Source organism: Entelurus aequoreus, linkage group LG07 (genome assembly GCF_033978785.1).
Source record: "Entelurus aequoreus isolate RoL-2023_Sb linkage group LG07, RoL_Eaeq_v1.1, whole genome shotgun sequence".
Taxonomy (NCBI): Eukaryota; Metazoa; Chordata; class Actinopteri; order Syngnathiformes; family Syngnathidae; genus Entelurus; species Entelurus aequoreus.
The window spans coordinates 4,488,458-4,502,002 of NC_084737.1; the positions used below are offsets into that span (position 1 = coordinate 4,488,458).

General features: G+C 35.2%; 1 protein-coding gene across 4 annotated transcripts in view; it reads left to right on the forward strand.

Moving 5' to 3' along the window:
- Positions 1 to 13,545, forward strand: part of clcn6 (chloride channel 6) — an 83,147-nt gene that overhangs the window by 11,773 nt on the left and 57,829 nt on the right. For all 4 annotated transcript variants that reach the window (XM_062052444.1, XM_062052443.1, XM_062052442.1 and 1 more), the window contains exons 7-12: positions 2,700 to 2,826; positions 4,817 to 4,884; positions 4,959 to 5,017; positions 5,085 to 5,217; positions 9,546 to 9,659; positions 13,372 to 13,538. In XM_062052444.1, the coding sequence (XP_061908428.1) occupies positions 2,700 to 2,826; positions 4,817 to 4,884; positions 4,959 to 5,017; positions 5,085 to 5,217; positions 9,546 to 9,659; positions 13,372 to 13,538 (668 nt within the window). The remainder of the gene's footprint in view (positions 1 to 2,699; positions 2,827 to 4,816; positions 4,885 to 4,958; positions 5,018 to 5,084; positions 5,218 to 9,545; positions 9,660 to 13,371; positions 13,539 to 13,545) is intronic.

Sequence of the window (13,545 nt, forward strand, 5' to 3'; positions counted from 1 at the left end):
TGACCTTGGATCCCTTAGGCGGTACTGCATCAAAAAGCCACATCAGTGCGTAAAGGATATCACCACATGGGCTCAGGAACACTTCAGAAAACCACTGTCAGTAACTACAGTTGGTTGCTACATCTGTAAGTGCAAGTTAAAACTCTACTATGCAAAGCCATTTATCAACAACACCCAGAAACACTTTGCTAGGCCCGAGCTCATCTAAGATGGACTGATGCAAAGTGCAAAATTGTTCTGTGGTCTGACGAGTCCACATTTCAAATTGTTTTTGGAAACTGTGGACCAAAGAGGAAAAGAAGCATGGTGACTGTTCTAGGGTGAAAGTGTAGAAGGCAGCATGTGTGATGGTATGGGGGTGTATTAGTGGTCAAGACATGTTCTAGGGTGAAAGTGTAGAAGGCAGCATGTGTGATGGTATGGGGGTGTATTAGTGGTCAAGACATGTTCTAGGGTGAAAGTGTAGAAGGCAGCATGTGTGATGGTATGGGGGTGTATTAGTGGTCAAGACATGTTCTAGGGTGAAAGTGTAGAAGGCAGCATGTGTGATGGTATGGGGGTGTATTAGTGGTCAAGACATGTTCTAGGGTGAAAGTGTAGAAGGCAGCATGTGTGATGGTATGGGGGTGTATTAGTGGTCAAGACATGTTCTAGGGTGAAAGTGTAAAAGGCAGCATGTGTGATGGTATGGGGGTGTATTAGTGGTCAAGACATGTTCTAGGGTGAAAGTGTAGAAGGCAGCATGTGTGATGGTATGGGGGTGTATTAGTGGTCAAGACATGTTCTAGGGTGAAAGTGTAAAAGGCAGCATGTGTGATGGTATGGGGGTGTATTAGTGGTCAAGACATGTTCTAGGGTGAAAGTGTAAAAGGCAGCATGTGTGATGGTATGGGGGTGTATTAGTGGTCAAGACATGTTCTAGGGTGAAAGTGTAAAAGGCAGCATGTGTGATGGTATGGGGGTGTATTAGTGGTCAAGACATGTTCTAGGGTGAAAGTGTAAAAGGCAGCATGTGTGATGGTATGGGGGTGTATTAGTGGTCAAGACATGTTCTAGGGTGAAAGTGTAAGAGGCAGCATGTGTGATGGTATGGGGGTGTATTAGTGGTCAAGACATGGGTAACTTACACATCTGTGAAGGCACCATTAATGCTGAAAGGTACATACAGCTTTTGGAGCAACATATGTTGTTATCATGGACGCCCCTGCTTATTTCAGCAAGACAATGCCAAGCCAGGTGTTACAACAACGTGGCTTCATAGTAAAAGAGTGTGGGTACTAGACTGGCCTGCCTGTAGGCCAGACATTGAAAATGTGTGGCAGCTAAAATATGATAAGGGAGACTGTTGAACAACTTAAGCTGTACATCAAGCAAGAATGGGAAAGAATTCCACTTCAAACATGTGTCTCCTCACTTCCCAAACCTTTACTGAGTGTTGTTAAAAGGAAAGGCCATGTAACACACTGGTAAAAATGCCTTTTTTGACATGTGTTGCTGCCATTACATTCTAAGTTCATGATTATTTGCAAAAAAATGAAGTTTCTCAGTGTGAACATGAAATATCTTGTATTCTTCATATCTTTGTATTATGGCAAAGCCACTCCTGGTTAGACAACATTGAAACACAGTGACGTCCTGTTCAGTGCAAAGTAAGGCTTCAAAATAAAAGCATGGTTGTATAAACCTGCAGCAACTAACAAAATGATTGTTTTTGTCTGACACCAGAAGAAAGATTTGCACACTTTTCAAGACTATGAAGTTCATGGAAAAGAAAAATCTAAAATCAACAAACTGACTTTGGTAAAAAAAAACAAGCAGATTTATTGTTACCCATTTTTGTCATCTCTGGACAAGTAATTAGGGACTTTGGGTTTAAGTTGACCTCAGTCTGTGCGGTCCCTCCGTTTCAAATGATTGAAGTCTTCTTCTCATTAGTCCTGACAGGCCCCAAAGGGCGGCTAAAAATGGATTTGGCACCTGAGGGCCATGAGATGCTCACTTGTAATACGCCTCCGCACCACTGGTGGCAGTAATGCATCATTTGTAGATTAAACTGTAAGGCTGTTCTTTTTTTTGCCCTTCCATTTTACTGACAGTTTATTCCAGAAAAAATAATTCCATTCTCAAAACACTCCGATCAATCGGCCGCTGATCAGTATCGCTCGATAGCCGTGACAAAGTAAGAGATGTTATTATTATTAATATAATTAACTATTAATTATTTATCATCACCTGCGTCGCGGCAAATATACAATTTCTTCCAAGTAGCGTTATCACTGGAAGACAGGAGGGAGTAGCTATACATGTTACACACTGAGTAGGAGCAGACAAGAAGGCTTGCTAATCGCTAAGCTTGTTTGAAACAATACACTAAATAAGTGCTTAGTAAAGTTAAACAGGTGGATGGAATTTGGACTTTGAGGGAAAAAAACAAAGAATTGAAAAGAGTAGTAGATTATAGTTTTTACTTTTGTTTAGTTATTGTGTACTTCTGTATTGACTTTGTTTTTATAACACGATTGTATGTAACAAAAGGGAATTAGGAACTAGTTTTAATATTGTTACACTCATTTAAAAATAATTCTCAGTTGATACATGTAATCTCACATATGGATGTTTGGTATCGGCATCTCCAAGTCCTGATGGGAACACCCCGCCTGAGTGTCATTGATATTTATTTCTTGTGTGTTGTCATTCAGCCTGTAGCTGCTGGTTCCGGGATTCCAGAGATCAAAAGTTACTTAAACGGAGTGAAGATTCCCGGGATCGTCCGTTTACGAACCTTTTTCTGCAAAGCTGTCGGAGTTGTGTTCAGCGTCGCCGGAGGTAAAGTATGACCACGGAAATAAGATATATATATATATATATATATATATATATATATATATATATATATATATATATACATACACACATATATATAGTATATAGTATATTTCAGTGTTATAACTTCACCTTTATCTCTATAGTAGTTTAGATCACAAGGTATATAGACACACTTTTTTATATATATGTATATATATATATATATATATATATATATATATACTGGATATATATATATATATACAGTATATATATATACATATATATATATATATATATATATATATATATATATATATATATATATATATATATATATATATATATATATATATATATATATATATATATATATATAAAAGTGTGTCTATATACCTTGTGATCTAAACTACTATAGAGATAAAGGTGAAGTTATAACACTGAAACACCCTCAGGAAGAGGTGCTTTAAGACATGGCTAGCTAGCTAGCAGCTAACATCCATCCGCAGTCAGCAGTGTTTTATCTACTTCTAAATCACTAATCCTCGCCTCCATGGTGATAAGTAAAGTAAGTATCATTATCACGGGAGGACCAGGAATAGCTAAACATGCTTCACTACACACTGTAGCTCACTGGCGTCACCGCTAACAAAAGCTAGCGTTCCTGAATGTAAACAAATGCCATGGGTGGATCTACACCTGACATCCACTGTAATGATACCAACTACAGGAGTGTATCTAGTCGATACTACTATGATTACATCCATATTTTTTATCTTCACAAAATCTTTTTTCCTTTTTAAAAATGTCATATTATGTTTATGAAGTCAGTAAATATGTCTTTGGACACATGAGGATGTATGATCCTGTAACTACTTGGTATCACATCCATACCTAAATGTGTGGTATCATCCAAAACTAATGTCAAGTATCAAAGAAGAGAAGAATAAGTGATTATTACATTTGAACAGAAGTGTAGATAGAACATGTTCAAACAGAAAATAAGCAGATATTAACAAAAAATGAACAAGTCGATTAATAATCCATTTTTACAGTTTGTCCCTCATAATGTGTACAAAATAATAGGTGTATAAATGACACACTATGTTACTGCATAGACTAATTAGGAGTCTTTGTTTGTTTACTTACTACTAAAAGTCTAGTATGTTCAACATTTTATTTAAGGACTAAATGACAATAATAAACATGTTTCATGTACACTAAGACTTTTTGTTACAATAAAGACAATAATGACATTTTTTGTGGTGCCCTTTATTTAGAAAAGTACCGAAAAATATCGAAGTACATTTGGTACCGGTACCAAAATATTGTTATTGGGACAATCCTAGTGTGATATAATAACTAAGGCAAAAAAGTATTGCATTGATCATATATATATATATATATATATATATATATATATATATATATATATATATATATATATATATATATATATATATATATATATATATATATATATGTATATATTTATATACGCAATTTATTGTGCTATTTCACCATTTATCTACAATATAATTGCATTTGTTACCAAGTATTGGGGTCTTTTTTACTTTAACTGAAACTTTCAAGTGAATTAAAATCATGTAAGCATGTTAATACTGCTGGTAATACCTGTGATTAATGATGAATGAAATCATGTAAGCATGTTAATACTGCTGGTAATACCTGTGATTAATGATGAATGAAATCATGTAAGCATGTTAATACTGCTGGTAATACCTGTGATTAATGATTAATGAAATCATGTAAGCATGTTAATACTGCTGGTAATACCTGTGATTAATCATCGTTAACTCAAAAGTGGGATTCATCCAAAAGTGTGCTTCATGTCATTTTCAAAAGGTATGTTTTGACAGCATTACCCACAACATAATGACTACATGACATGTGTACCATCTGTCCAGGGCCAATAGAAAACAGCTCTGCTCCAAGGGCCAAATGAGTGCGCCCACATTTCCAAGAATATGTTGTGTTTGTGTCCACTCAGGTCTTTTTGTGGGCAAAGAAGGTCCAATGATCCACAGTGGAGCCATCTTGGGAGCCGGCCTTCCTCAGGTACACATCCTGGTGCAGGTGTGACTGTGACGGGTGCACCATCACCATGACATGTGATGTCTTCTGTCTGTCAGCTCCAAAGCATCACTTTTAGGAGGATCAAATTCAACTTCCCCGTCTTCCGAAGTGACAGGTATAGTAAGTAAGCTGCTGGATGTTGAAATATGTTTTCTGCTCCCTAAAGTCTTTTTGACCTGAAGGGACAAGCGGGACTTTGTGTCGGCCGGTGCCGCCGCTGGGGTCGCTGCTGCCTTCGGTGCCCCCATCGGGGGAACCCTCTTCAGCCTGGAGGAGGGTTCCTCTTTCTGGAACCAGGCCCTCACCTGGAAAGTGGTATGGATTCTTGTTTGGAATAGTTCTCCAACCTCATGGTTTATCTGGGCTTTGACATTATGTCACTGGATTTAACAGTGACATAACACCGACAAATGTAAGTATGCAAGGGCCATTTTCATATTTTTCACAATATATCTTGGAACCCTTAGGGCTTCCCTCAGTTGTGCAGAATGTTAAAGGTCCCGGGGACCCAAAAGGGTCTAAGTCAGGGGTCACCAGCCTTTTTGAAAGCAAGAGCTACTTCTTGGGTAGTGATTAATGCGAAGGGCTACCAGTTTGATACACACTTCAATAAATTGCCAGAAATAGCCAATTTGCTCAATTTACCTTTAACTCCATGTTATTATTAATAATTAATGATATTTACACTTAATTGAACGGTTTAAAAGAGGAGAAAACATGAAAAAAAGGACAATTAAATTTTGAAACATAGTTTATCTTCAATTTCGACTCTTTGAAATTCAAAATTCAACCGAAAAAAAGAAGAGAAAAACTAGCTAATTTGAATCTTTTTGAAAAAATTAAAAAAAGAATTTATAGAACATCATTAGTAATTTTTCCTGATTAAGATTAATTTTAGAATTTTGATGACATGTTTTAAATAGGTTAAAATCCAATCTACACTTAGTTAGAATATATAACAAATTGGACCAAGCTATATTTCTAACAAAGACAAATCATTATTTCTTCTAGATTTTCCAGAACAAAAATTTTAAAAGAAATTCAAAAGACTTTGAAATAAGATTTAAATTTGATTCTACAGATTTTCTAGATTTTCCAGAATAATTTTTTTTGAATTTTAATATTAATACATTTTAAGAAATATATCACAAATATTCTTCGTCGAAAAAACAGAAGCTAAAATGAAGAATTAAATTAAAATTGATTTATTATTCTTTACAATAATAAAAAAAAAAATACTTGAACATTGATTTAAATTGTCAGGAAAGAAGAGGAAGGAATTTAAAAGGTAAAAAGGTATATGTGTTTAAAAATCCTAAAATCATTTTTAAGGTTGTATTTTTTCTCTAAAATTGTCTTTCTGAAAGTTATAAGAAGCAAAGTAAAAAAATTTATGAATTTATTTAAACAAGTGAAGACCAAGTCTTTAAAATATTTTCTTGCATTTTCAAATTCTATTTGAGTTTTGTCTCTCTTAGAATTAAAAATGTCGGGCAAAGTGAGACCAGCTTGCTAGTAAATAAATACAATTTAAAAAATAGAGGCAGCTCACTGGTAAGTGCTGCTATTTGAGCTATTTTTAGAACAGGTCAGCGGGCTACTCATCTGGTCCTTACGGGCTACCTGGTGCCCGCGAGCACCGCGTTGGTGACCCCTGGTCTAAGTTGTTAAAGTGTTCAAAATAAGTCATATATTATTTATTTTTTTACTTTCACCGTTTAAATATCTATATAAGAACTTCTGATCTATCCATTGACATTAAGTTATATAGTTGTATTCCCTTTTTTATCACAACCATGTTTTTTAATAGGTAAATCACAAAATATGCAATATTTTCCCCCCCAAAAAAGTTCAATGTGGAATATTTGATATGAAATAATCGGAGACCTAGAGGGGAACTGCACTTTTTTTTAAAGTTTGCCTATAATTCACAATCATTATGAAAGACACGATGACAGATGTATTTATTATAATGCATTCTAAATATTAAATCAATGCGATTAAAAGTCCGCTTACAAGGGAACCTATAGAAGTCGCTCTATTCTGCCTATAAAGCCCTTAAAAAACATCCAGACACCTCCATTCAGGTTTTATATACATGATGTAAGTATATATGTCATGTAGCAACGGACTTGCAGACCTTGTTTATTTTGGTAATAAAACATCACTTACTGTACAAGGTCTGCTGTCATGCTAGAAACTTCTTATATTACCATTTAGATGAAGAATGACTCATAATCCTCGCAAAGAGGGGTGGACCCATACGTCTTTTCGTGTCGGTCTTGCCATTTTTGGGTCTAAATTGGCTGTCAAAGTGTACCAACTTGTCAGAATACGTCTCAGCCTTCTACTATCCAGGTGAAAGGCATGATTTATGATCTACAATAAAGTTTGCCGAGCAAGGAAAGGAGGAAGCAGCTTACCACTTGATGACGTCAACATTGTCACGCAAGCTGGCGACCAGGGCGCCGCTATAAATAGAGAGCTTACAGTAACAATATCACTAATACTTGGCTAATATTCAGGTCACTTAATGTAAATGGATATTGTTGGCACTTTTTGGATGTTTTTTTATTTGGTTTTATGAGCAGAAAAGAGGAGCTCCCATTGGCTCTGCTGTAAGCAGACTTTCATTTACGTTTATTTAGGAGTTAGAATGCATTAAAAAGTCCTCATGTCTTTCATAATGATTGTAGACCATAGGAAAATAAATAAAGTGTAAGTAGGCCAATAATTTATACCTTTGCCTTTTATTTTTTGAGCAATGACAGTTTAAAAAAAAGATCAGACTAAAAGTCCCCGACTCATAAAAGTGCTAAAAAAAATTAATCCATCCATTTTCTACCGCTTGTCCTGTTTGGGGTCGCGGGGGTGCTGGAGCCTATCTCATCTGCATTGGGGCGGAAGGCGGGGTACACCCTGGACAAGTCACCACCTCATCACAGGGCCAACACAGATAGACAGACAACATTCACACATATATAGATAAATGTTATTTTTACTTTCAATGCTTAAATCTCTAGATCAGGGGTCACCAACGCGGTGCCCACGGGCACCAGGTAGCCCGTAAGGACCAGATGAGTAGCCCGCTGGCCTGTTCTAAAAATAGCTCAAATAGCAGCACTTACCAGTGAGCTGCCTCGATTTTTTACATTTTATTTATTTACTAGCAAGCTGGTCTCACTTTGCCCGACATTTTTAATTCTAAGAGAGACAAAACTCAAATAGAATTTGAAAATCCAAGAAAATATTTTAAAGACTTGGTCTTCACTTGTTTAAATAAATTCATTATTTTTTTTACTTTGCTTCTTATAACTTTCAGAAAGACAATTTTAGAGAAAAAATACAACCTTAAAAATGATTTTAGGATTTTTAAACACATATACCTTTTTACCTTTTGAATTCCTTCCTCTTCTTTCCTGACAATTTAAATCAATGTTCAAGTAAATTTATTTTTTTTATTGTAAAGAATAATAAATACATTTTGATTTAATTCTTCATTTTAGCTTCTGTTTTTTCGATGAAGAATATTTGTGAAATATTTCTTCAAACTTATTATGATTAATATTCAAAAAAATTATTCTGGCAAATCTAGAAAATCTGTAGAATCAAATTTAAAGCTTATTTCAAAGTCTTTTGAATTTCTTTAAAAAAAATTTGTTCTGGAAAATCTAGAAGAAATAATGATTTGTCTTTGTTAGAAATATAGCTTGGTCCAATTTGTTATATATTCTAACAAAGTGTAGATTGGATTTTAACCTATTTAAAACATGTCATCAAAATTCTAAAAATTAATCTTAATCAGGAAAAATTACTAATGAAGTTCCATAAAATTTTTTTTAAATTTTTTCTGTTCTTTTTTTCGGTTGAATTTTGAATTTTAAAGAGTCGAAATTGAAGATGAAGTGAAGTGAAGTGAATTACATTTATATAGCGCTTTTTCTCAAGTGACTCAAAGCGCTTTACATAGTGAAACCCAATATCTAAGTTACATTCAAACCAGTGTGGGTGGCACTGGGAGCAGGTGGGTAAAGTGTAAGTGTCTTGCCCAAGGACACAACGGCAGTGACTAGGATGGCGGAAGCGGGGATCGAACCTGCAACCCTCAAGTTGCTGGCACGGCCGCTCTACCAACCGAGCTATACCGCCCCACAAGATAAACTGTTTCAAAATTTAATTGTAATTTTTTTTGTGTTTTCTCCTCTTTTAAACCATTCAATTAAGTGTAAATATCATTAATTATTAATAATAACATAGAGTTAAAGGTAAATTGAGCAAATTGGCTATTTCTGGCCATTTATTGAAGTGTGTATCAAACTGGTAGCCCTTCGCATTAATCACTACCCAAGAAGTAGCTCTTGCTTTCAAAAAGGTTGGTGACCCCTGCTCTACATCAACTTCAGATCTATTTGTCAATTATACCTTTTTATTATTTTTTGAGCAATGACAGTTTTAAAGTAAAACAACTTGTGTTATTATTGTCAATATTGCAACAATTTCTCATTACATTACGCCTGCTTGCTCTTTTACTCCACTTTTTAATGTTTTTTTTAATTGTTTTATATTATTTTTCAAATGTGCCGCAGACACCCTGAACTGAACGCTTCCTGACCTCAGTGCTACTTTTCAATCTTGTGTTGCAGCTCTTTTGCTCAATGTCGGCGACATTCACCCTCAACTTTTTCCGCTCCGGTATCAACTTTAATAAGTGGGGCTCCTTCCAGCTTCCTGGCCTGCTCAACTTTGGAGAATTCAAGGTAAATGAATAATAATTGTGCAGACTTTTAGAGGTTGACTAACCGTGTATGTTCATACACAGTGTGGAGCCGCTCCGCTAAGTCAATAATCGTCACCTCTATTGTGGCAAATGAAGTACATTTCTTACAAGTAGTGTTATCACTGGAGAATGAGGCCAAACATGTTACAGACAAGGTATGCTAATCCCTAAACTAGCTTAAAACAACACAAGCATAAACAACAGAAGTTCCATGGGAGATTTTACTAGTATTAGTATTAATACATTGGATATTTTCATAGTCAATGCATGAAAAATCGGTTATTATTAGAGGCCTCTAAACATAAAATAAGTCACTTTATCCTCTAAGCATCACCCAGCCACTACAACACAACCACGACATGGAAATACTTCATCACATCCTGGTTAGTTAGAACTGGGCTTTCACGTGCTGAACCCACAGCCATACCTTGTTCCGCTAAAACTTGGCCAACTTAACATTTGCAGCTACGACCGTTAGCTTTGTTGTTGGCATTGCGTGTCCCGTGTCGTCATGCCATATCAGCCAAGTCAAAGGCTCACCTGCTGTATGTCATTTGGAGCCGCAGCTGTGTTATTCATGTCAAACTTCATCTCCACTTCCATTGTCCCGACTGCTGCTCATCGCAGTCTTGTTAGCATGAGCCGCCGTGTTGTTAGCATTGTCACCCTTAACCGGAAACAGAAGTATTGCTTGGCGAATATATATCATGTAGTAACAGACACCTTCATAACAATATGTAATATGTACAATATACACACTGCAAGTATATATATAATGTAGTAACAGACACCTTCATAACAATATGTAATATGTACAATATACACACTGCAAGTATATATATCATGTAGTAACAGACACCTTCATAACAATATGTAATATGTACAATATACACACTGCAAGTATATATATCATGTAGTAACAGACACCTTCATAACAATATGTAATATGTACAATATACACACTGCAAGTATATATATCATGTAGTAACAGACACCTTCATAACAATATGTAATATGTACAATATACACACTGCAAGTATATATATCATGTAGTAACAGACACCTTCATAACAATATGTAATATGTACAATATACACACTGCAAGTATATATATATAATGTAGTAACAGACACCTTCATAACAATATGTAATATGTACAATATACACACTGCAAGTATATATATAATGTAGTAACAGACACCTTCATAACAATATGTAATATGTACAATATACACACTGCAAGTACACTAGTGTTCAAAAGTTTGGGGTCACCCAAACAATTTAGTGGAATAGCCTTCATTTCTAAGAACAAGAATAGACTGTGGAGTTTCAGATGAAAGTTCTCTTTTTCTGGCCATTTTGAGCGTTTAATTGAGCCCACAAATGTGATGCTCCAGAAAGTCAATCTGCTCAAAGGAAGGTCAGTTTTGTAGCTTCTGTAAGGAGCTAAAGTGTTTTCAGATGTGTGAACATGATTGCACAAGGGTTTTCTAATCATCAATTAGCCTTCTGAGCCAATGAGCAAACACATTGTACCATTAGAACACTGGAGTGATAGTTGCTGGAAATGGGCCTCTATACACCTATGTAGATATTGCACCAAAAAGCAGACATTTGCAGCTAGAATAGTCATTTACCACATTAGCAATGTATAGAGTGTATTTCTGTAAAGTTAAGACTAGTTTAAAGTTATCTTCATTGAAAAGTACAGTGCTTTTCCTTCAAAAATAAGGACATTTACATGTGACCCCAAACTTTTGAACGCTAGTGTAGGTATATATGTATGTATGTATGTATATGTGTATATATGTGTATGTATGTGTATATGCACACATACATGTGTATATGTATACATATGTATATGTATATATGTATATGTATATATATGTGTTTGTATATATATATATATATTTGTATGTATATGTATATATATGTATGTGTGTATATATGTATGTATGTGTATATATGTGTGTATATATGTATATATGTATATACTGTATGTATGTACAGTATATATGTATGTGTATATATATGTATATATATATATATATATATGTATGTATCATACTTGCCAACCCTCCCGTTTTTAGCGGGAGAATCCCGGTATTCAGCGCCTCTCCCGACAACCTCCCGGCAGAGATTTTCTCCCGACAAACTCCCGGTATTCAGCCGGAGCTGGAGGACACGCCCCCTCCAGCTCAATGCGGACCCGAGACTGAGTGGGGACTAACAGTCCGCTTTCCCACAATATAAACAGCTTGCCTGCCCAAAGACGTCATAACATCTAGGGCTTTTAGAGAGTGCACAACTGTGCACACAACAAGGAGACGAAGCAGAAGAAGAGGAAATTACAGACATGGCGGCCGAAATGATAGACTCACCATGAATGGAGAAGTTAAACAGGACAATACTGCCATCTAATGGCTAGCCACCGGAACACTGAAATTCAAGTATTTTTTTTTTCTCTATGTAAACAAAATAAATATATATATATATATATATATATATATATATATAGCTAGAATTCACTGAAAGTCAAGTATTTTATATATATATATATATATATATATATATATATATATATATATATATATATATGAAATACTCGAGTTGGTGAATATATATATATATATATATATATATATATATATATATATATATATATATATATATATATATATATATATATATATATATATATATATATGTGTGTGTATGTGTTTATGTATATATGTGCATATGTATGGATATATGCATGTGTGTGGATGTATACACCGTATTTTTCGGACTATGAGTGGCAGTTTTTTTCATATTTTGGCCGGGGGTGCGACTTATACTCAGGAGCGACTTATGTGTGAAATGATGAACACATTAGCGTAAAATATGAAATAATATTATTGATGTCATTGACGTAAGAGACTAGACGTATAAGATTTCATGGGATTTAGCGATTAGGAGTGACAGTAAACGTATAGCATGTTCTATATGTTATAGTTATTTGAATGACTCTTACCATAATATGTGAGGTTAACATACCAGTTGGTTATTTATGCCTCATATAACGTACACTTATTCAGCCTGTTGTTCACTATTCTTTACACATTTTAAATTGCCTTTCAAATGTCTATTCTTGCTGTTGGCTTTTAGCAAATACATTTCCCCAAAAAATGCGACTTATACTCCAGTGCGACTTATATATGTTTTTTTACTTCTTTATTATGTATTTTCGGCCGGTGCGACTTATACCGGTACTCTGAAAAATACGGCATATATATAGATACATAGCTTCTTTTTTATCTTTTTTACTATTTATATTACTCAATTATTGTTTATGCACCTTAGGGGATCTGCTCCAATTTCGTTGTTCTTTGAACTTGTTCACTGCAGTAATGACAATAAAACTCTATTCTATTCTATAATGATTGTGAACGATAGGCAACATAAAAAAAAAAGTGCCCCCTTTAATTTGAGCCAAAATATGTGAAATATACTGGAAATAAACTGTGACATGCGGTGAAGCTGCATATTGTAAGCGCGGTGTGGACAGCGCGAGGGACAGATGTACTGTGTTTAAGAACCAGGAAGTCCATAATCCAGTCCGACAGTTGAAAGTATGTTTGACATGCAAGGCTGAATATACAATTTGATGGTGTTGAATCCAAAAAGATCAGCAGTCATGTTTTCTTTGTTAGTGTCTCGACGGAGATAAAAAGTGCCACCTGTGGACAGCAGTGGACCTGGCCTTCTTTGTCCTGATGGGGATCGTGGGTGGCCTGCTGGGGGCGCTCTTCAACTGCATGAACAAGAACCTTACCAAGTACCGCATGAAACACATCCACCCCAAGGCCAAGTTCATTAGGTAACAC